The sequence below is a fragment of the Amborella trichopoda genome, chromosome 3, assembly GCF_054954075.1.
Source record: "Amborella trichopoda isolate Santa Cruz 75 chromosome 3, AtrichopodaSantaCruz75HAP2 v2.0, whole genome shotgun sequence".
Lineage (NCBI taxonomy): Eukaryota > Viridiplantae > Streptophyta > Magnoliopsida > Amborellales > Amborellaceae > Amborella > Amborella trichopoda.
In genome coordinates this window covers 56624992-56647870 of record NC_142338.1, presented here as the reverse complement: position 1 = coordinate 56647870, position 22879 = coordinate 56624992, and the positions used below count along the sequence as shown (strand labels likewise).

The 22879-nt window shown below is 35.3% G+C and overlaps 1 protein-coding gene across 1 annotated transcript; it reads right to left on the bottom strand.

Moving 5' to 3' along the window:
• Positions 1-2310: 2310 nt before the first annotated feature.
• LOC18429529 (NADH-ubiquinone oxidoreductase 24 kDa subunit) lies at positions 2311-10580 on the bottom strand. Its single transcript, XM_006838815.4, has 10 exons — positions 10452-10580; positions 10048-10089; positions 9866-9931; positions 8268-8384; positions 4421-4498; positions 4037-4142; positions 3718-3764; positions 3528-3605; positions 3358-3423; positions 2311-2669 (listed from the first exon to the last, which is right to left on the bottom strand). The coding sequence occupies exons 1-10, from the start codon at positions 10524-10526 to the stop codon at positions 2562-2564; spliced, it is 783 nt and encodes a 260-aa protein (XP_006838878.1). The 5' UTR covers positions 10527-10580; the 3' UTR covers positions 2311-2561.
• Positions 10581-22879: the final 12299 nt, after the last annotated feature.

Sequence of the window (22879 nt, the reverse complement as noted above, 5' to 3'; positions counted from 1 at the left end):
TTTCATAATTATTGATTTTATGGAAACTAAAATAACAAGAACGAGCCCAATCAACATGTAACTTTATTGATTTTATGGAAACTAGAGTAACAAAGAACGAACCAAAATAATTTAATGTAACCTGCTCAAATCAACCCCTTTGGGGTATAAAATGTTTACTGTTGCAAGAATCTTTTACCCATCAAACCCTATTTTTATAGGGCCTCATAAAAAATGAAAGCCTTAAAAAATTTAGGACAGATTTATGTCATAAAAAATAGGTAAAACCTTAATTTTTTAACAGAGAGGGAGAAATTACTCTTACTTGACACATAAGAGAGACAGATGCTGACTTCAAATAAGGTGAGAGTGGTTGCTCTAAGAGAGAGAAATAAAAAAGACGCTGACTTCAAATAAGGTGAGAGTGGTTGCTCTAAGAGAGAGAAATAAAAAAGACAGATGCTAATTTTGAATAAAGAATAAGGTGAGAGAGGTTGCTCTAAGAGAGAGAAATAAGAGAGACAGATGCTGACTTCGAATAAGATGAAAGAGGTTGGTCTAACAGAGAGAAACATAACAGTTTTGCTTGAGGTTGTTCCAAGTTTGTTGCTAATAGGGTGAGAGAGGTTGCTCCAAGAGAGAAAGGCAACAATTTTGCTAGAGGATGCTCCAAGTTTGTTGCTCCAAGAGAGGTAGTAAATTTGCTCGCAGTGGTTACCCGCACAATTTGCGTGTACAAAGAGCAGAGAAGGGATGCGTGTAGAGAGCAAAGAAGGGAGGCTCGAAGAGGGAGAGAGAAGGGATGGGTGTAGAGAGAGCAAAGAAGGGAGAGAGAAGAGAGGTTGAGTTAGTAACGAAGAGATTTGGGGAAATGGCTCGTAAAAATTATCGTTGCACCCGTAATTGATTTCTTAGTTTCGCACGCGTAATAGTTTTGACATTATTTGGAGAAATGACTTGCTCATTGGGTGTACCCAAATACTGAAAATACTAGATTTCCTTATAATATGTTTCCTTGTAATGGATTTCCAGATATCCAAATGACCCGTTAGTGTTAAAATTCCTAGGATAGCATGAAAATATATTTTTACTATTAATTATAAAATTTAAAATTCTAAAAATGGCGCATACTGAACAAATTTATAAATACTTGAAAATCTTAAAAATGAACGGATAATGTGTTACATGATGCTCTATTTATGGAACTTGAAATCTTTTTTTTTTTTTTTTTTTCATATTCATGCATTTTGAGGTTGAGATGATGAATTGGAAGGTATGCCTTAATTTTACAGTAGCACTTTATATCATTGTTTTTCGTATGCTCAAAGCAGGACCATATTGTATAACAACTCCCTCAGGCAAAATAGACATGACTTCTTTTATCCAAAATTTCTGGAATCTATCCATCACTAGATTATTTTTATTTTATTTTTTTTTCAAGAAAACAAATGGATTTTGAGTTTTTTTTTTTTTTTTCCAAAAAAACAGAAATGGATTTTGAGTTGCTAAACATCTAGATTTTTCCCTCCAAAATTGGATGGTTCTTGTTCAATCGTGAAACGTCACTTTATTTGGATGCATAGAGAGTGGGAATTAATTTTTGTGTTTTCTTTGAGGTTGGTCCTAGAGAGTGCGAATTAATTTTTCTTTTTTCTTTGAGGTTGGTCCTAAAGAGTGTGAATCAAATTTTCTTTTTCCTTTGAGGTTGGTCCCTGGGCTCTAAAGATTACATCCTTAAAATTTTAGGATTCAAAAAATATTCCTAGCCTGGGTTTTCCTGAGGGAACAAATTACTATATACACTCCATAGGAGCATAAAATATTTTCACATGCATATAACGTTGATGCTTTAAACAACCAAAGTAAAGCGCATCTTAAAAAGATGTGTTTTGAATGCAAAAAACCTTATTTTAATCCCTAACTAGGAAATTTTAAAAATTTTATTTTCATCTTTAAAGCTTCAAAAATAATACAGCTCTAACACACTATAAATACTTGAAAATCTTGAAAATGTACAGTTCAAATAATGCATTACAGAAACTATTATTTTTAAAAATTGCTAATTTTTTTTTTACTATACATCCATCTCAAAGTCAAAATGATCATTCAAAAGGTTTTCAACATTGAAAAAACATTTTTCTACGAATTCTTTATGTGCATTCAAGCTAGTATATGGCTTACACCTTGTACAAACTCTCCTTTGTGCGCGCTGCTTGGAAAAATCACTTTTCTATGTAGCATTACTTCACAAAACATAAGAGTCCATTTTCGAGTAATTGATGTTCTATCGTTCTGAGGTTCTGAACTGCCCATTTGACTAAGTTCTGAGCATTGGAACTGTAAACCGGCTCTGAATCACATTTCTGAAGATGCATGACAACTTTGGAGCCAATACATAATTCATAGAAAAGCCAATCTCCTAAATACAAAGAAAAACAACAGTTACCAATAGACAACAAAAGCAATATGTTATTGAAACAACAGGCGTCGTCATTCATGGCCTCAAAAAATCAAAAGTAAAAACATAATATGAGAAACTCAAGAACAGCTTTCACATTATTGGAGATTTGAATGGAGCCAAATTAACAGGCATCCAGATCCCGGCACGGAGGTGGCTTCGGCTCTCGTAGCAAAGTGGTATTTCCCCCTTGTGGACCGCTCCTTATGCGATCAGGGTTTTGGGTTCCAACCTGCGTGACAAAACATGAAGGTAGTCAGCAAAAGTATTATAAGTTGGTATTATTTTCACAAATTTCTCTCTCAAAATTCCCAAGAAGAGTTCTTTTTTTCTCTATTTCCATTACTCTTTACTGTTGGATGGGAAGGCTGCCGTTATTACAGTTCTTTAGTAACAATAAGTTTCCATATAATTGAACAGAAGTATACCATAATCCAGTAAGCTACAGAAAAAACAGTCCATCAGATATCACTGTCCAAAGAACTGATGGATGGTAGAGAGTGGGCACCACCCCTGGGCCCTACTCTCTGTCGTCCATCATCGATGAGTATACTCTATAGTCTTTTAAAAACCGTTGATCTGGATCAAGAATAGTGATCAGGATCGGGAAATCTGTTAGAGAACCGGGCAAGTATGTCAGGGAACTGGGGGACCTGGACGGACCATATCACTCAGCACCAACCCATTTCTTTTTTTATATTCTCAATATTTTAAATTTTTCAAACTTAGAAGTGTTATTTTAGTTCATTCCCACAACAGAGAATCCACACTAGAGAATCAGTCCCATCCAGGCCGGATAGGCATTCCAGATAGGTCGAGCAAGTGACCAATCTGGCCTCCCGATCCAGGTCATAAAACACTGGCTAATAGGATTATAGGATACTTTACCATCATTCGAATCAAACATATCGGATACTTACAGGAGGGATTTCTCCTCTTCTCAGCATTTCTACAATCTCAATAACTCGCTTTGGAGTAAGGTCTTCCTGTATAATCATAACAAACAAATAAACACCAACTGATTAATAATGCTATACATTTTTCTTCTCGTCAGTAACAGTATTAGTGGACTGGGAAAGTGAAAACTGACATAGTAATTGTACGTGTATCCCTCTGAGCCCTTTGAGTAATCAGCCACAGCAATCATTGGAGCATTGACACAGGAACCCTGCCAAAGCATAAAAAGACTCAACAGCCTATTTGACAATACACTTCAAATCATTCTTTCAGAATGACTGCATAAGAATGTATCAGATGAAATAACACGAAATATGTGTTACCATGCACTCCATTTCCCCAACGGAGAATAAACCATCTTTTGTCACTTCTGCAATAGAAGACACATTAATGAATTTGAATACATGATTGGGCATTCATGACGTTTAATTGATATAAGCAAATGTAGAAGGATATCAATTGGAGTCGGGCTTCTAAATTGTCAGCAGTATCAAACAGGAATTCTTAGGTTGATAAATAACCATCCTGACCGTTAGACTAAAGATATTGTGTTAATGAGGGTGAAAAAGCATCTCAATGACGACTTATAAACCTCAAAATCTTTTGGATGACAATAGACAAAAGAAGCATTCTGACACCCACCATTGCGTTTCACTCCAAGGTGTTTGAGCAAGGCCTCTTCTATTTCACGTGAACCACGTATCATACAAGGAGTTGTGCCACAAACTTGAAGGTGATATTTGCCAACCTGCACATAAGAGTGATAGTATTTTCATTTCATTCATTTCACTGGTAATACTCTGTGCCACCCTCCCACCCTCTGCCCCATCCCTTCTCCAAGACCGTAATACTGCGAGGTTTTAAGTCTCAAGAGTCCGCTTGTTCCAATTTGAGCGTATTTGGAGAGGATTTAGAAAATACTTGAGGCGGCTGGGTCTTAGATTTTGTCTAAAGCTGAGCCTAAAGAAGTTTGCTCTTTTTTTCTTTCCTTTTTTTTACCTCGTCTACAATACCTGATAAACTCACCTTCATTCGGTTGAACATAGAATAAAATGTTGCCACTTCATACACACGAATTGGAGCAACTTCTATGATCTTAGCTATCTGAATAATCAAAATAATTATGAGTGAACAAGTTGATCCAACATCTCAACAGTAAATGTTATTGTAGCACAAAATCTATTACAGAAGGAAGCTTTATCAAGCAGATATAATGCAAAGAAAGAAGACCAAAAGTTACCCAACAGAACATATCAATCAACACATTCATCATAATAATTCTTTCCAAAATTTCAAGAAATAAGAAATATTCGCACCATCACATCAACACAGACTACATTTAAACATTTTCATCTGGAAAAAGAAGTAGATGGCAACCAAATTCCGTGAATATTTGGCATCACATTTAAAGACAGCAAGTCATAGAATATAAGTTTATATATATATATATATATATATATATATATATATATATATATATATGTTAACTGTGGGAATGGAGAGCGAGACATTATGTTGAGGCATCCGTCCCCCTAACCACCTGTGCCCCACCCCCATTCCCTAGTCATAGAATGTAAGTTAGATGATTGCTTCTGTAATGATTCATATAGACCATCATATCCTCAATAGAGTCCTATAAAATACAGAGTGAAAGTCACTTTCGTCCAGCTCGATCCATTTTACGACTTATCACAATTTTTTCTATATTTTTACATGAGCATGTCATCCTATGTGATTTCAATGCCTTTCCATGTAGATGATAACACAGCAAAAATAGGAAAGAAAGTAGAAATGAGAAGACCTATAATAGTCGACCAAGCCTTTGGCTTGAACACAAGGTTAGAATTGACAGAGGTCTTAAGCCCAAGCCACCCTCGGTACGAAAGCTGACCTATCAAAAATGAGAAAAAATTTCACACTAATTTAACCATGTTGAGCAACCCTAGAAGATTGTAGCTCTTTGAGAGTGAACCTAGGGTTGTTCTATGTAGCTAGGAGCATGGGCAGCTATTGATAGGACAAGAGAACGAGATCCAAAAAGTGCAGGGTAAGAGATCAAAAAAGTGTGTTACTACATTAAGTGTTTGGGGGCATGGTTAGTATCTCCTATTGGGAGAATATATGACATGGGGACGAGTGCCATAATCTGCGGCCTTTAGTTGTTTAAGGTCGCAATGAGAAGGAATGCCCCAGGTTTGAGGTATCTTGAAAGATGTGGTTTTCTTGGGGGTGGAAATTGATGTGGTGTCCCAGGGTTAGGAAGACCTGCAAGGAAGCCTCTAAGTTGGTCTGTGAATTGGGGTTGCTGGAGAGATTCAAAGCTTAAGCTCGATTCTCTTCCAATCTAAAACCATCTCTAAATTGCTCTATTGTGCAAGCCTTCCTCATCCCACATTTAACACCATCTTGTTTCATCATTTAGCTAAGCATTTAGATTAGAAGACTTCCCATGTAACCTGACTTACCAAATTAAGGAAAATTGACCAAACTTCTAATTTTTAGTCAACAAATCCCACCAGAATTCCGCCAATACTCAATGCCCAAGAACTAAGCCACATAATTTGATTTTCTTTTCAGAAGTCGAGGCCACATGATCTCATATCTGAGGGGCTCAGGACCCCATACACAGAATAGCATCTAACATAATCTCTCTACCAAATTCTAAAGCCAAAGGTGGATTTGGATAATACTTTCTGCCATCATGCTCCAGGAAACATACCTTCCCCCAACAAACATCAGCATTCAGTTTCTTCAGACACCCCTTCAAATTATCTTCATCTAACCACATATTGATGCTCTACGCACCCTTCAAAGGTATTGATGCACTTTTGCATGTGTGTATGTTTGGGTAGGAAGGTCACAATCACTCCTATGAGTCAAATGTAAAATCAGGGAGCTAGGAAAGAGTTACAAACTTCAAGAAAAAATTTTGAGCATGCACGCCTGCGCTCACACACAAGCGCGATATAAAAATAAGGCGCACATCAAAAAACCTATCGGAAAAGGTTGCTTCAACACTGGAAAACGCTCCAATTGATTATATCCACCTCAAGATGTCATCATCCAATCCTTATGCCAATTATTTGGGGTCGGCTAAAATCTTGTTCCTCCGTTCTTCTTATTAAGGGCCATAGCCATCTCCACCTCAAAATGTATGGCTATGAAAAAAGGGATTTCAAGTCTTAAAAATAGTCCATCTTGTAACACATTATCTGAACCATCCATTTTCAAGATTTTTAAGTGTTTACAAATTTGCTTGATCTGCAACATTTTTTTATCTTTAAATTTCATAATTAGGGGTAGAAATATATTTTCAGGCCATCAAAGGGGTTTTCGGCACCGGAACTGCACCTTCTGTCAAGGTTTGGAGTTTGAAGGCGTGCCTTATGATTGTTTAAGGTTGGCTTGACAAGACCCAGTCATCCAACTATAAACTCTTCATCTATCTACGAGTTACTCTTACTCCGACTTCCTTATGCCGTTGATTCAGTTTTGCATATCTCACAGCAAACTCCTTTGTCTCTTCTTTTCTTCATGATTTCTGGTCCAAATTGGTTTTCCTCATACTCATTCTCTCTCTTATCTTAAACAGTTCTTTCACATATAGTAGGAACACTCTGCCTATAATGCATACAACCTCGCAATATGCCCCATGCGCTTTCCGAACCCTGCAACCACCCCAACAATAATAAGCTTCCAGCATCTCACAGGACGGTTGAATATCTAATCCATCTTGGCTCTATGCCCAAGAATGCCCACTCTAGAACACTACCAATGGCCCTTCTCTTTTGAATGTTAATTTTTAGAATCATGTCCACAATACATCCTTCCACTAGCCATGGCCATTCTCTTTTGAATGTTAACTGTTAGAATCATGTCCACAATACATCCATGCATTTCTTAGATGAGATATCTTGCACCCAAATAACCCCATAATCACCATTCCAAGTCACTAGACCGCTATAATCTGAACAACAGATGATCACCTTCTGCTCCAATTCCAACACTAGGATTTGTTTTTTTATCGACATCAATTGATACCTACCTTTTCCCCAACTATGTACAGAAAACCAAATCCAGCTTGAAATTCAACATTTCTTGAAATTCCTGAAAGGCCCCGATCTAACATCAGAAGGGAACTCCTAGATTGTTTTTCATCACCGTCAGACCCACTTTCAACCATAGAATATCAAACCTAGCACACTTACCTACTCCATCACGTCATTGTAATTTTTCATTCCTTTCCCAATATTCCTCCCAATTTAGATTAGCCTTGCAGCCCCCATCCAGCCTCCTTGGCACGGCCTCTTGGCCCCCAGCCCGATTATTAATTAGAACCAAGTATGACTTCATTGCTTTTGTCATCTTTCCCCAAGACCAGCAAGTTCATTTTCTTAGCTAATTCCTCTCCAACAATAGGCTCATTATCAGTGCCAGTCTCGTCAAATTTCCCTCCAATAGACTCCTTCCAAGTTGATATGCCCTTTCACCGTGTTTTCAGCATTCATTATAGATACAATGCCCTTAGACATTCCTGTGTCAGCACCTCCTTACTTGACCACCATGCTAAGACCATTCTAAATCCCCATTCATCCAACACGAAAATCTCCAGAACCCGAGGAAACTAATTTGCTTGAAGAACTCTCAAGAGAGAGAGAGAGAGAGAGAGAGCTGCATAGTAATCCCTAAATATATACCATCATAAAAGGTTTGCTAATTTAGTCTTTGCTCAAACTTTATATAAACTGGAATATTTGATCTGACACATTTTGCGAACATTCAAATGAATCGGTAAAGAATTAAGTCAAGGAAACAGAGTCCAAATCACATGTTCCTAACTATGACTTACCACATTTTCCTAACTATGACTTACTGTATTCATGGCAGATACTGGGATCCAGCCTCCATGTTGCTGTTGTGCAAGATCCAACAGGGGAATGACAGCTGATTGCTTGTAGTTGGATGGGTAGTGAGACAAAAGCTCCTTAACCTTTAATAGACATAAACCACATGTTAGGCTTCCATCATTTGCTGTGAATTCCATCAAAAAATCTTCGTTTTTGTTACTGAGACAAATGAATATACATTGAATTTACGTCTTTAGCCCTGCCAAATGAATTTCATGTCTCCCATCCTCCAGTGACCAAGTGTAGTCTAGGAAATATTTTGTTTGTCATAAATCATAATGTCTACAAATTTAAACGCGGTTGAGAACTTTTTTTAAACAACCTAGTTTAGAACTTTAAATTTTCTTTTTCTTATCATTAATGCAATATATCAAATTTAGAAGTATGGCAAACATATAGGAGACTTTGGTGAAAATGGTGACCATCTAATGCCATCAGAAAATAACTGCTAATCTTGAAAATGTTTAAACTTTGGAGCAACAGGTAATTATTTCTACTTCTCAACGTATTCAATTACATAAGTAAATGAAAACTGCAACCACACAATGCCTTGTTCTGATCATCTTAAGCTGAACTTATAGATATTCTGACTAGGGAAATCAAAAACAGCAAAAACTTCTTATATGTATAGAGTATACTATATCTCTATGCCATCATGCATGCAAAAAAAGCACTTCCATGCTACAATTCTTTTCTTTAAAGAAAAATAAATGTTCCATTCTACAGTTGTTTATAAAATTAAAAGAATAACTATAGAACTACCCACTAACCAGCCTTTCTCAATTTGCCCTAACTGTATCACCTTTTGTAGCTTTATACATAACGACCACCACAACATGGTAGCCCCCCACACTAAGTAATGAGTCTTTAATACGGAATGAATAAGCCTGCACACTATTTCTTTTCCCCTCCACCTTCTCAAGACTTACTTAACCCCTCCCACCCCCACCCCCACCCCCACCCACACCCACACCCAAAAAAAGCACACCATGTCAAAAGCTCCTAAATAGGAAGCCAACTATGTAGCACAAAGTTGCAACATGCACCAAATGAGGATTGGCATGGAGCACTCCGAACTCTCACCAATCTTGGTGGCACCCTCCAACCAAATATTCCACCAGTTGAGATGAAAATATCCATATTCCAACACCTAGTAAATTTTGTCATTTTTCTTGAAATGAAGGGTGCAATTTACATTTGTAATTGACATGGAAGTTCCATAACCTATAGCTTTGATCCCACTCATAACTGCTGCATATTCAGTCTCTTGCAATGATTTTGTCAGACCAACATCCATTATGCAATGCCGCACCAAGGAAATATGAAAATAATGGTATTGATGAAATGAAGAAAACAAGAAGAAAAAGCTACGAAAGGCAATGGAAGTTCTAAATTCTATCAAAAATAAAAGGTAAGCGTCAAAAAGTTCTACAAAACAAACAACAACTACTGATTATGGAGTATCAAAACTAAGGATTTGCTGCTTAAAACCATGACCAGATCAAGAACATAAATTCTTCCAAGGACTACATGAGAGAAAACGATGAAGCCTAGTATAACTCACCCTCTCCTTGTTTGCATCTGTGAAATCCCATGGCATATCGGGCTTGTTGTCTGGTGAATCAAGGTGCTGGGAGACACCAAAAGCAAGTAAGCATCATAAAATTTAAATATTGCAAAACCTAGATCAGAAGGAACTAGAATATTAGACAGAGAAAATTGCCACAATGTATCAAACTCACTCACATAGTTCAAGGCTGTGGAGAAGGAGCGAGCCTGCAAGTTAACCTGAAACCAAAATGAGTGATAGAGAGAGAGACAGATAAGTATTTGATCAGATCATTTAACCAGTCAGGTTCCTAGCATTTAAAAATTGAAAACTCTGTGGTGAGAGAAAGAAATTTGAGGGGGAAGAGAGGGCGTTCAGTAGGGACGAGATTAGGAGATTTCAATAAATTGATAGAGAGAGATAGGGAGTTCTGGAGAAATCGGGAGATTGGAAAAGGTGAAGACTTGAGAGAGGGAGAGTGAAATTGCATAATTAAAGAAACAGGAAAGAGCGAGAGAGAGAGAGAGAGAGAGCGAGAGAGAGGAGCATGAAGAAATAAGAGAGAGAAAATGCGGAGAGAACAGAGAGAAGAGGGAGAGACCTGAAAAGGCTGCCGGAGAATTTGGCGGAACCCGGCAAGGTGTTTTCCGGCGTTTCTTGCTACCTTCGACAACATGGCGAAAGGGGCCTCTCTCCCTGCCCCTCAATCGTTTCGCAGTGAATATTATTTTAGAGAGAGAGAGAGAGAGAGAGATAGAGTGAACAGTAAGAGGTTTCCACTACCACGCCAGATGGGTGCACTTAGTGGGCGACCTGGATTGTTGGAAAATGTTTTGACAGCGCTGCGGTCCTACAAAAATAAGTAAAGCCTTATCTCAAAACTCATCAAAATTGCACTTCTGTCTCGGAAAATTTTATGGGCTTTCATCATTTTGGTTAAAAAAAAAAATATAGGATTTCAAATTTTAAAACTAGCGTATATTATAACATATTATCTAGACCATCTATTTCACCCTAAAATTAAATATTTACGACGCTTCAAGTTTGAAAAATCGATTTTAGAACCATCATGGACAATTTGATACCCATAATCCTTTCTGGACAAGGATTTGAGGTGAGATTTTAGTTTGTTTTCATAAAACCTAGGCCTTGTAAAAATTGCATCCATGTTGAAAGACAATAAATGTATATAAGGCAGGGAGATGTAAGTTGAACCTCAAAAATCCCCTCACCATTTTTATGTTGGAGAACCTCCAATCCATCGTTTCAATCTTGAGATGATGTATATATATATGGGAAATGATCTAATTATATTGACCGTCTATTTTGAAGATTATAAATCTTAAAAAAAAAAAAGGATTACAAGTTTTAAAAATAGTGCATTTTATAACAAATTATATAAATCGTCTATTTTTAAGTGTTTATAGATTTACTCGATTTGTACGATTTTAAAAAATTTAAATTTCATAATTTGAGAGAGAAATACGTTTTCAAGTAAGTTATCAACCAAAACTTCATTTGTAGACAAAATTTAAAAGTATACCTTACTTCTAGGGTATAGATTCCATATTATATAAATCTATTGTCCATATTATATAAATCTATTGTCCAGGAAAATGTTTATATATCACCTCATGGTTGTGATGAAGTTGTATGGGAAAGTGAGAATGATGGACTTTTTAAGTTAAGTCAACCTATAAGTTGCTCTTTTTTAATCGTATCAGATGGACTAATGAATATCTGCATGCTGTCAGGAAATGGCCTATTCCCCTTAAAGTGCAAGTTTTCCTTTGGGTTGCTCTTCAAGATAAATACCTCACTGTTGATGACACCTTCGCAAGCAGTAGGATAAAGAAACAAGTAGGCACTTATTTTTGCATTGCTCTTTTGCCACACAACTTTGGGCTTGGGCAATTTGGTTGCTAGATTTTTCTCTTATGCTACTAGAGGGTTTCGCCAATATTGTCAATCATTTGCATCTTAATGGGCTTCCATCCAAAGGGGTTCTCTTGTGGAAGATCTTTAGAGGATAAATTTCTTCAAACTCTGTGGGATTGGTACTTGGTTACTAAAGAGGGTACTTAAAAAACCTATGCTATATGGCTTTTTAAAACCCAACTTTGATGGAAGTTCTTTCGGGAACTCAAGGAGAAGTGGTATAGGGAGATTCTCGAGAATCATGAAGGACATATTGTATGCTCATATTTTGATCTTTGTGGGCCTATTCTAGAACTGCAAATTTTCTTATGAGGCCTGGAAATCATTCGGAGTAAAGGTGTAATGGGGGCTATTTTGGTAAAAGGAGATTCCCTCAATGTCATTAAGTGTTGTAAAAATGAACAAAGGATCCCTTAGTCTCTTCCTTCTATTTAGTTGAAAATCTTGGACATCTCTTCGACTGTTGGCCTTCACCTTTCATTTGATCATGACCTAGCAGCCCAACTTACTAAACTTAGGTGTTCTTTGACGACTTTGTATGTCTCCGATGATTTAATTTCTTCCGTGTAACTCTATGTTGTTACAACTCCTATAAATAAAAGTTATTTGACCTTGTAAATAAATATGAAAAAAAACAAAAAAAAAACACCCAAAGGCAAGGAAGAGTCACGGAGGCCCATTTCATACTCCCGTTGAGATGCTAGGTCCCTTACCCACATTCAAGGTGGGGTTTAGTCAGGCAAGCGTCTCCACTTTAGAAACATCAAATTTTCTTAAAAGTTTTAAGTTAAAAGTTAAAAGGAAATGACGGTCTCCACTTTATTAAACATCAATTTTTCTTAAAGTTTTAAGTTAGAAGTCAAACGGTAAATGATCCAAGATATAGCGTTGGTGTAAAAAATAGTCCATATTTTTTGACATTTTTTTATGGTGCGATTCAAAAAAATTTAGGTTGTTTTTTTTTTTTTTACAAGTATGAAAATGCTTAAACATAAATATGAGAATGCCCATACATAAATACCACTAAATCCACACTCTCTTCTTCAACGTGGGACTAAAACCCACTTCTTTATCTCAACATTATTTAAAACTTAAAAAAATCACACAAAATATTATGTTAGTTTGAAATACACCAAAGTATTTTTCAAAACAAAAAAATACCAATAGAGTGCACCTGTACCCTACCCTCAAAATATTTGAAAACGGAGTGTGGTTTGTATACAGCTTAAGCTCTAAACAATCAAATTAGAGCCTACCTTCAAATAGTGTCGAGAAAAGTGATTTCAATGCTATAACTCTTTATGATAGCCTTTAAATATATTTTTATCTTTATTTATAAAGTTTAATGTTTCAAAAATAGTGTAGATCGACATATCTATGAAAACTTGAAAATCTTGAATATTGACAGTCCAAAAATGCATTACAAAATACACTATTTCCAAAACTTGAAATCCATTTTTTTCTTATGTCCATGCATCTTGATGTTGAGATGATCAATTTGAGGCTATTTGGGTAACGAAACAACTTTTTCTACTGAAATTTTTGAGATAGGTTTAAATTTGATTGTTTAGAGCGTAAGCTCTATATATAAACTTTTTCCTTTGAAAAATATATTGTTGAATAAATTATTGGAAATTTTTTAGCACACAAACCTCACATGTTAATAGTTACTCATGTGGTAAAAAAAGCAAGCCCCTAGGGGTGGTACTTGGGTCTAGGTCAAGGTTGACGGCAACCAGAACCCGGCAGGATTAGGTCCAAGTCCAATGACCAATACCTGAATTGAGTCTGGGTCGGTTTGAGTCTAGTTGGAACCCCTTGGGCTTGGGTCCTGGTCAGGTTTGAACTGGAACTGAGTAGCAGCTGGTGTTAGTAGTGGCTGGTGTTCTCCTATAAGCCATATCCTCTTCAAATATTTCGCTCTATAATGTGGGTAAGTAGTAGCTGGTGTTCGTGTAGCTCGTTGTTACCTCTTGCCTACAATCGCCTCAAGAAGGGGTCTATGCTTTTCCAATGAAAAAGAAAAAGCAGTTACCAGGCTTTGACCCACGGGCAAGCTTTCTATGATTCCCCTACAGCATAAAATTTATATATTTCCCCTTATTCAACCTTCCATTTTGAACGGAGGGCTAAGATGGCCCCAATCACAATGTCACGTCTCTACACTATTTTATTTTTAATTTTTTTTTCTATAAACTATTTTGACACCAAATTTTGGATGTCCAATCCTCTACTAAACTTGCACTAGCGAAAAATATATATATATAATATTTTAAATAAAATAAAATGACCAAAATACCCCTAAAAATTTCAAGGGGTATTTTGGTCATTATATTTTATCAAAAAATTATTTTTAATATTTTTTATAGGTGCACTCCAATGAGAAGATGGCACGTACCAAATTTTATATTTCTTTAATTTGTATAAAAAAATAAAAATAAAATACTTTGAGACGTTGGATCTAAGATCAAGCTAGATGGTAGAGGAAGCATAGATCTTCTATGCTGTAGGGGAAGTATCCAAACATTTTCCTTGATTGGTTGGATGGGCTCGTGAGTTGTAAAATTGGGAGCCGTTTGTTGGTTCAAGGAGTTTGTCAAATAGGGCTTCAATGGGAAGGGCGAACTTTTTTTTCGTGTTTTTTCTTTTATTTTTCTTCACTTATTTTTGGCCCAACCCTAGCCTTATAGAATCGGGCCTAGTCTGAGTTGGCCCTATGGGAACAATAGTCAGCCCAGACCCAGGCCCAAGCCCAACTTGCTACCACCCTTAACTACAAAGATGCCAGTGAGTCCCCCTCTCTCTTTCAAAACACGGTTTTGCACATGCACATGCACATGCACATCTATTGGTGCGTATGCAATTAATGATAGTATTTAAAAACGGGATTTTATACTATGAGATCATTTACCTTTGTTATAATTATTTCTAGTTATTAGATGTCAAATTGGATTATTTAGGGTGTGTCACGAAGTTTGAGATCTTTTTTTTTTTAACTTTGAGTCCAATCAATGACACCCTTGTGACCACCCAGTTTGAAATATGATGCCCGAGTATTTATAACCTTTTTATACTAAAAGTAAATGCTTTTTTTGTAGACCTTTTCTTAAAAATTTGGTGAGTTGACTACAAAACCACCTAGTGCATAGGACCAATGGGGCGCACGAGTCTAAAGACCTTTTGACATGCTCTCATACTTCGTTTTCTTTCTTTTCTTTGGTGGGTGGGCCATTCATATCGATGATAGATAATTTAGTATATAATGAAATGGTCCCTTGTATCGCTGCCTGAAGTCATCCAAATGGCAAAATTTGACCCTTGCAACAAAAAATAAATATGAAGGATATCTATTTATGCAAGGTCCCCCATACCTCTTTAGTCACCGTCACTGCCGAAAATGATTCTAAACAGAGCCAAACAATCGATTTAGATATCAAGAAAACAGATACTATTAGGACCGGCAATGAGCCGATCAGCTCACTCTAGGCTCTTATTCTTCTGTTCGTTCTCTTAATTTTGATTGAGCTCGGCCCTGCCTGAACCAAGCCCAAGCCCAAAGCCAGGCCGGCTGTGCCTGCCTTGGCCCCACTAGGCCTGCCAGCCCTAGATATTTGTTAGGGATCTCTAATAGATAGATAGAGGAGATAGAGGTAGGAGGAATTGAAGTTTGAGGAAATATCCCCGCACCTCTTTTCTTCTTTTTTTTCATATCTCAATAGACTTAATGATTCAAAATATAGTTCCTAACCCTTTTACTAACTTTATTTATTTTTAATTATTTTTTTAGTATTAATAAATATAAAAAATACATGCTCGTTTTAAACCCTTCCTCTCTTAACGTGATACATTCCCCTCAAATTTCTCTCCCTAACATTCACTCTCTTTGTCTCTCTAACGAGGGAGAGAGAGTGAGAGACACATGAGGAGAGAGAGTAGAAAAATAGGTAGAGAGAGAGAAAAATTTATGGAAAAATCACATGAAGAGAGAGAAAGGATGATGTTTAGAAAATATATATCTTTTTAATATTTGTTTGGGGCAAAAAAATAGGATTAAAGGAGGGGCAAAAAAATAGGATTAAATGAGGTAAAGTTAGTTAGAGGGTTAAAAGATATAAAATTTAGAATTTTTATGACCCAATATATGTTTTAAAACATTGAATCTGTTGAGATATAAAACTTAAAAATAAAAAGTATAGAGATATTTTCCCTTTAAATTTTAGCACCAACTTCCAAAATGCAAAAAATGTGGATGTGGTTTCTAGGAGTTACAAAGTAGAGAATTAAATAAAATTCTACACCGTCTAAATTCATTTTAGCCTTGTGGGTTTTTTAAAACGTCCATCTTAGAAATGGACATTGACTAGTCAGCGGAATAATTTTCCCTTTAGGAATTGCTCAATCCCCCATCCATTGAATAAACCTGAGAATGAATGTGGGGCTCAAAACCTACATTTGCCACGCATCCATGGTTTAGAGTACATGGGCTTATGAGGGATATATTACTGATTCCAAGCGATAATTTAAAAATGATTTCTATAAGGTTGCAATTTTTAAACGAATCCAATTAAGGCACACCTCCAAATTGTATCATAACATGTAATTTTGGTGAAAAAATTATTAGGATTATCTTAAAATCTATTTTCATACCTAATTATAAAATTTTAATCTTCAAAAATAGTTAAAATCAAGTAGATATATAAAATATGAAAATCTAGAAAATGGATGGTCTAGATAATGTATCGTAAAATGCACTGTTTTTTAGACTCAAAATCTTTTTTTTTTTTTTTTCATATTCATACATTTCGATGTCGAGATTACCAATTAGAAGTTTTTCAATATTAAAACAACATTATTCGATGGATTTTTTAAGTGCATCTGTAATACTTTGAGAGTGTTAATTCTATGAAGTATGAATCAAAGAAGTTCACCCATAAAAGACGTTTGTACGCGTTTGTTTTTGCCTGTTTTTATGACTGATATACAGGATGATACCGTTATACAAGGGCATGTGCCCCTCTATTTATTAATATTGTCAATAGAGCACGTGCTTAATTCCCTTCCATAAGAAGAGTATTTGTAGTATATCAAATTTGAAGGATGTAAGCTTCTTAATTAAGCCACCCCACGTGATAAATATGAAGAAAATCCTCAAATGCAAAAGAAGAATGGTCTTAGCAGCGTATTGTTGAGCTTCATGGTGATGTCTTTGACTCTATTCTCACCAAACAGTAGAGGTACAAACCTCCATTGGTTTTACCATTTAGAATGACCCGGGGCCTTGGCGGTAATATTGTTGAGCCCCCATGGTGAGGTCTTTGACTCCATTCTCACCAAATGGTAAGGGCATAAATCCCCATTAACTTTTTACCATTGAGAATAATCTGGGGCCTTGGCGGTAATAATGTTGAGCCCACCAAAGGGTAGGGGCTCCCCTGGGGCCTTCGCCCAAATTCCTCACTACTGACTTTACCACTTTTTTTGGGAAAGGGGCTTAAGTCGTGGTGGTAGCACCCCACACCCTAGTTAATACGATGCCATTGATACCTTCAAAAAGCCAACTCCTAATCTACTGGAAAAAACAGGTAGGGGCCTGTCTTCCCCATTAAATTACCTAAAAAAAAGTCCTCAAATCTTTAAAACTAACATTTTAAGATTAAACACATACTCTCACAATTTAAACTTTTTGTAGGTTAGATAAGTGGGCAAGGGATTTCCAACCTATGGTAGGAATAGAATTCAAAATGTATATTTATGGCACTACATGTCCTATCACATCTAAGTGTTTAAAAACTTAATATCCCTATTTTTACCTAAAAAATGCTCGATGATCTAGAGTGGATCTCAAATTTTCACTTCAAAAAGTACTGTAAGCAGCTATTTTGCCCCAAGAAATAAATACATAAGCTGCTACCATAGAAGCACTATCCATGCTCACTAATATTTATGCAATTTTCTCACCACCTGTCATCAAGCGATAGTCATTCCACTTTGATTTAAAACGCGCCAATTTGGATTTGGATTTGGATTTGGAAGTGGTGGGCACCGTCCAATTTCTCACTTAGAATCGGCTTATTCGGGCCTTTATATGTAAAAGTCTAGGAACTTTTTCTCGGTTAGCAAAAATAATTTTCTTTTTATTTGTTAATTCCTAAAAATTAAATTAAAAAAAGTTGAGTATACGTAATTTTTTTCCCCTGCTTTTTTTTTTTTTTCATGAAATGCTAACTCTCCCGATTCAAATTGCCACTCTAACCAATCTGGATCCGAATTGGTCGATGTACCACCAACGACATGTCTTTTTAAAACGTTGTTGTGAGGAATCAAAAAATTAATTTTCCTCATTTAGGAATTGGAAACTGACCATTTGTTGTTAAGCTCCCACGTGTTCCTTGCGTCCTTAGTGAGAATTATCTCTAGTAAAATGGAAATAATCTGTATTTTATCACAATGTATTTTATCACAATTTATAATATTCTAGTACAATGAAACTTATCATGAAATTTTAAGATATCTCAAAAACAATTCAAATCATACTTGAATTTATTTTTATGAAAGTGCAACTCTCTCACCCGGTACAAACCTTACAAACCCCAAATCTATTCTCTCTTAATAAACATAGCATTTTCATTTTCTCTCTCTAAAAAAACCAGAGAAGCTCAAGCCCTGGCAGCTATTGGCATGTCTTTGTAAAGCGAGAACCCTGTCTCTCTCTATAAAAGGTGAGCTTTTTCTCTCATATCACGCCCATGGGAAGCTCATTCTCTTAATAAACAACGAGAATTCTCTCACACCACACCCATGGAAGCCCATTTTCTTCATAAATAAGGGGAAGCTCGGGTTTCAAAAAACTAGAAAAGCTCAAGCCCCATCTATAGCAACCCTAGGCGGCATATTTGTAAAGCCAATGTTATTTCTTTCTCTACAAAAGATGAGCATTTTTTCTCAAACCACACCCATGGGCTCGGGTTGTAAAAAACTAAATAAGCTCAAGGCCCATCCATGGCATCTTTGCAAATCCATAGCATTTTTTCTCTCTACAAAAGGCAAGTCTTTTCTCTCATACTACAGCCATGGGAAGCCCCTTCTCTTAGAAGCTCGGGTTGTAAAAACCAGATAAGCTCAGGCCCTGACAGTCCTAGGTGGCATTTTTGTAAAGCCAAAGCCCTTTCTCTTTCTACTAAATACGAGCCTTCTCTCCCATACCACACCCATGAGAAACCCCTTCAATAAGAAGAAGCTCGGGTTGTAGGTGTGCTTATAGTAACATCAAAGCTTAATATATTTATGTAATTAATGTGGAATAAATACATATTTATGAATCTCAAATAAAACTTATCTAACACATAAATAGCATCCCTAATTTTAGAGTTCCAATAATCATCTAGTAAATTTTCAATTAAAAAGACCATCATTATCATCATCAAAGTCTTTTTTCATCTATTGGGGTTGATTGACTATATGAATCTTGATTGGTAACTGTCCTCTTTCACTTCAAAATCATCTAGTAAATTTTCAATTAAAAAGACCATCATCATCATCATAAAAGTCTTTTTTCATTTATTGGGGTTGATTGACTACATGAATCTTGATTGGTGACTGTCATCTTTCACTTCAAAAGATAAAATTAATAACATCTCAATGAAATCCTCCTCGATAACATCCCAATAGCGATTAAGACCTTGGAAAGTGATAACTGAAACGAGAATAACTACTAGCACAAAGTAGCCTCTTCAGTTTGTTTTTCTACTCTCGATATACACTTAAGCTGATGGTACAATGCAGTGACATCATAGAACTATAATATTCTAATTATTAAAAAATAAAAATTTTCAGTCAAGAAAATATCTTCCTTCAGAGGTTGAAGGGATAAAAACATTTTTTTTCCGGTCGAGTTGGATAAAAAAACTTCTCGGGTTATAGAGACAATTCTTTAGATTCTTCAACTCCAATGAAATTGAAATAAAAATAACAAAGTTTGTTTTCCTACTCTGATGAGTGACATCTACTGTCCATCCAATAAATGGATAGCCAACGTCGTCTCTCACCAATGTCATTGTACATAACCGAAGCTTATCACCCGTGACTGTACGCAACCATACAAATGCCACGAACATCCAATGTTCCTAAAATCAAACCGGAACGGTTAACCGGTCATGATGTTGGGAGCGGTTCGAATTGAAACGGAACTAATCAGAGCAGTTAACCGGATTAATTAGTCAAGTAGATTTTTTTTTTTTAAAAAAAAGAGTCAAAATCCTCAAAAAAAAATTATAATTAAAAAAGAAAAACTTAGATTAAGTATACACCATCATATTACATTGCATTTATCTTAAAAAAAATTTAAAACGACTCTTTATTTAATTTAATATTTGAATATTATGAAATTATACAAAACAATTTATAATTTTACATAAATTCAATCGGTGAAGTTACAAGGTCCAACTAACAATGGATGATGCAACAATATATGCTTCTATATTGTTTTCATGTTGATGTTGAAAAATTTTGTTTTAATGTTGAAAAACTCTTTAATAAGGTTTAGAATTGGGTTTGAGAGCGTATTTTTTTGTAGCATGATGTTCCCAATTTTTCGAAGGGTTGTGAGTCAAGGAAGTAAGAGAGATCATCTCATTTACTTAGTAACTTGTTTGTCAAATGCAATGTCTCGGTCAAGGTGTTAAGAGCTGCTTCAAATGGTCAAATAACATATTTTAAAAAAATATGGCCAAGTCGATTTTCAAACGGCCAAATCGATTTTGAAATGGCCAAACCTCTCGTTTACTCACTAAACTTTTGAGTCGGGTTTTAACATGAATATATATATATATATATATATATATATATAAGATGACAACTTTAAAATGTAAAATTAAGATGTATATTTTTTTAAAAAAAAACAGGTTAAGTTTTTATCCATTTTAGCATGTGGAAACATGAGAGATGAGTAAAACACTTTTTAGTTCTACCTCTTTTTTTCATAGAGGGTAATAAACAGATTTAAGGAGTGTGAAGTTGCAATAAATGATGGATAGCTTGTAAAAAATAAAAAAACAAATTAGAAGAACATGTCACAACTAAACAAGAAGTTGAGAACACAGACACCAGTAACATACATAAAAAATAACCTTAAAAAGAAATAATTTTTTTCTCATATTCATCACAAAAAAATATTTTTATAAAAAAAGAATATAACATTAAAAACAATCCAACAAGTTCACCAAAAATATATAACATTAAAAAGAAGCAAATATTTTATTCTCATATTCATCACAAAAAAACAGATTTTTGTAAAAAAATATATAACATTAAAAACAATCCAACAAGCTCACCAAAAAAAAAATATTATTTTTTTCTCATATTCATCACAAATTACATATTTTAATAAAAACAAAAAGTAATTTTATTAAAAATATATATATTTTTTTTTAAGAACCCTAACATCGAGCCAAAGAACACAAAAACTTTAGAGTCGAAATCAACTCCAAATCTTTCATTTTTTTGAACAAATTGACATGGGGATATGGTAGATACTTCAATTAAGATTCAAATGCCCCAAATGTCGTGAAAATTTATTCACTATTGAGATCTTTATTAAAAAAATTACGGATTTTTCACTTCACGAAAATTTCAGGAAGAAAAGCAGCAAAAAAAATCAATATAAAAACATTTAATCAATATTAAATAAAAATAACTAGTTTATTTGATAGATAATGCCTTTATGGTCAAACTTAAGTGATCAATTCGATAAATATCGATCAACTGATCGATCAGAAATCAATTTGTTTGGATAAAAACAGTTCTTCGAGCAGCAGTACTTCAAGCCAAAAAAGCCCTCAAATCTTCATCATTTTGGAAAAATTGAAATATGTAAACGTTAAATCCTTCAAAAATCAATCAAAGCCCTCCATTTTTATGAAAATATATGAGGTATTAAATCTGCATTTGGTAGAATGACGAAAATTTATATTTTTTAAAAATCTCCATTTCAATCCGTTGAGAACTCTTTGTTTTTCGACTTTTGATTGAATAATCGATGATATATAGAAACTTTACGGTGTATAACATCAATATTTGACCGAAAAAAAAAAAAAAACTACAAAATGGAAGAAAAAAAAAGCTACAAAATCTTGTTCTATTAAAAATAACGGGCATGTGTCAAATAACAGCCGGTATTTTATGTGTTAAAACAGTGTTATAACGGACGAAAACAATGGCAAACCGGACTGGTTAGAAAAACCGGCTGATTTTGAAGAAAAACCGTTGGTTCGACATTGAACCGGCCGGTTTTGGTCTCGATTTTTTTTGGAGAGTGTCGTCTTATCTGGTGTACCTTATAATCGGCCCTAACTTGAATCGCCACTCCTACCGGTAGCGATCTAACCGGCCGGTTCCGGTCTAACCAGCACAAACCTTGTCTAGGAATATCAGAATTTCATTGTGTGAGAAGGTAGATAGAAGGCAAAAAATAAAAAATAAAAGAGAGTAGATAATGCTAGAACAAATAGAGATAGAAGGCAAAAAATAAAAAATAAAAGAGAGTAGATAATGCTATAACAAATAGAGATAGAAGACAAAAAAATGAAGAGTACATAATGCTCTAACAAATAGAGATAGATGAAAAGAAAAAAAAAAAGGGGGTGGGGTCGTGGTGATAGCATCCTGTCTTAGTAGCAGCATTCCCACGCCAAGTTACTACATCATAGTATTCATTTTTACCCAATTAACACTTTAACCTTCAAAATGTAACTCCTCAATCTATTAAGAAAATAGGTAAGGGGTTAGTCTTCCCCACTGAAAATTACCCAAATAAATATATATATAGAGAGACGAGGGAGTGAGGCCCCCAATTAACACGTTAACCTTCGAAATGTAACTCTTCAAACCATTAAAAACACGGTAGGGGGGCATATCTTCCCCACTGAAAATTATCCAAAAAAAAAAGGAAGCGAAGAGAGTCTTTTTTATGTAAGGAAAAAAGTTTACACAAGGTTAAAGCCTTAAACAAACAAATTAAAACCCACCTCAAAAAATCATTAGAAGAGGTTTTTTCAAAGCTTAAAAATCCTCAAATCGTTTATCTCGATCTCAATA

Excerpts from the sequence above, each read along its gene's own strand:
- LOC18429529 (XM_006838815.4), bottom strand. The coding sequence starts at position 10,526 with ATGTTGTCGAAGGTAGCAAGAAACGCCGGAAAACACCTTGCCGGGTTC. Across the intron at positions 10,090-10,451 it reads TTCTCCGGCAGCCTTTTCAG|GTTAACTTGCAGGCTCGCTC; the intron begins GTCTCTCCCTCT and ends TTTTGGTTTCAG. Across the intron at positions 3,765-4,036 it reads CCTTGGAGTGAAACGCAATG|AAGTGACAAAAGATGGTTTA; the intron begins GTGGGTGTCAGA and ends CTTCTATTGCAG.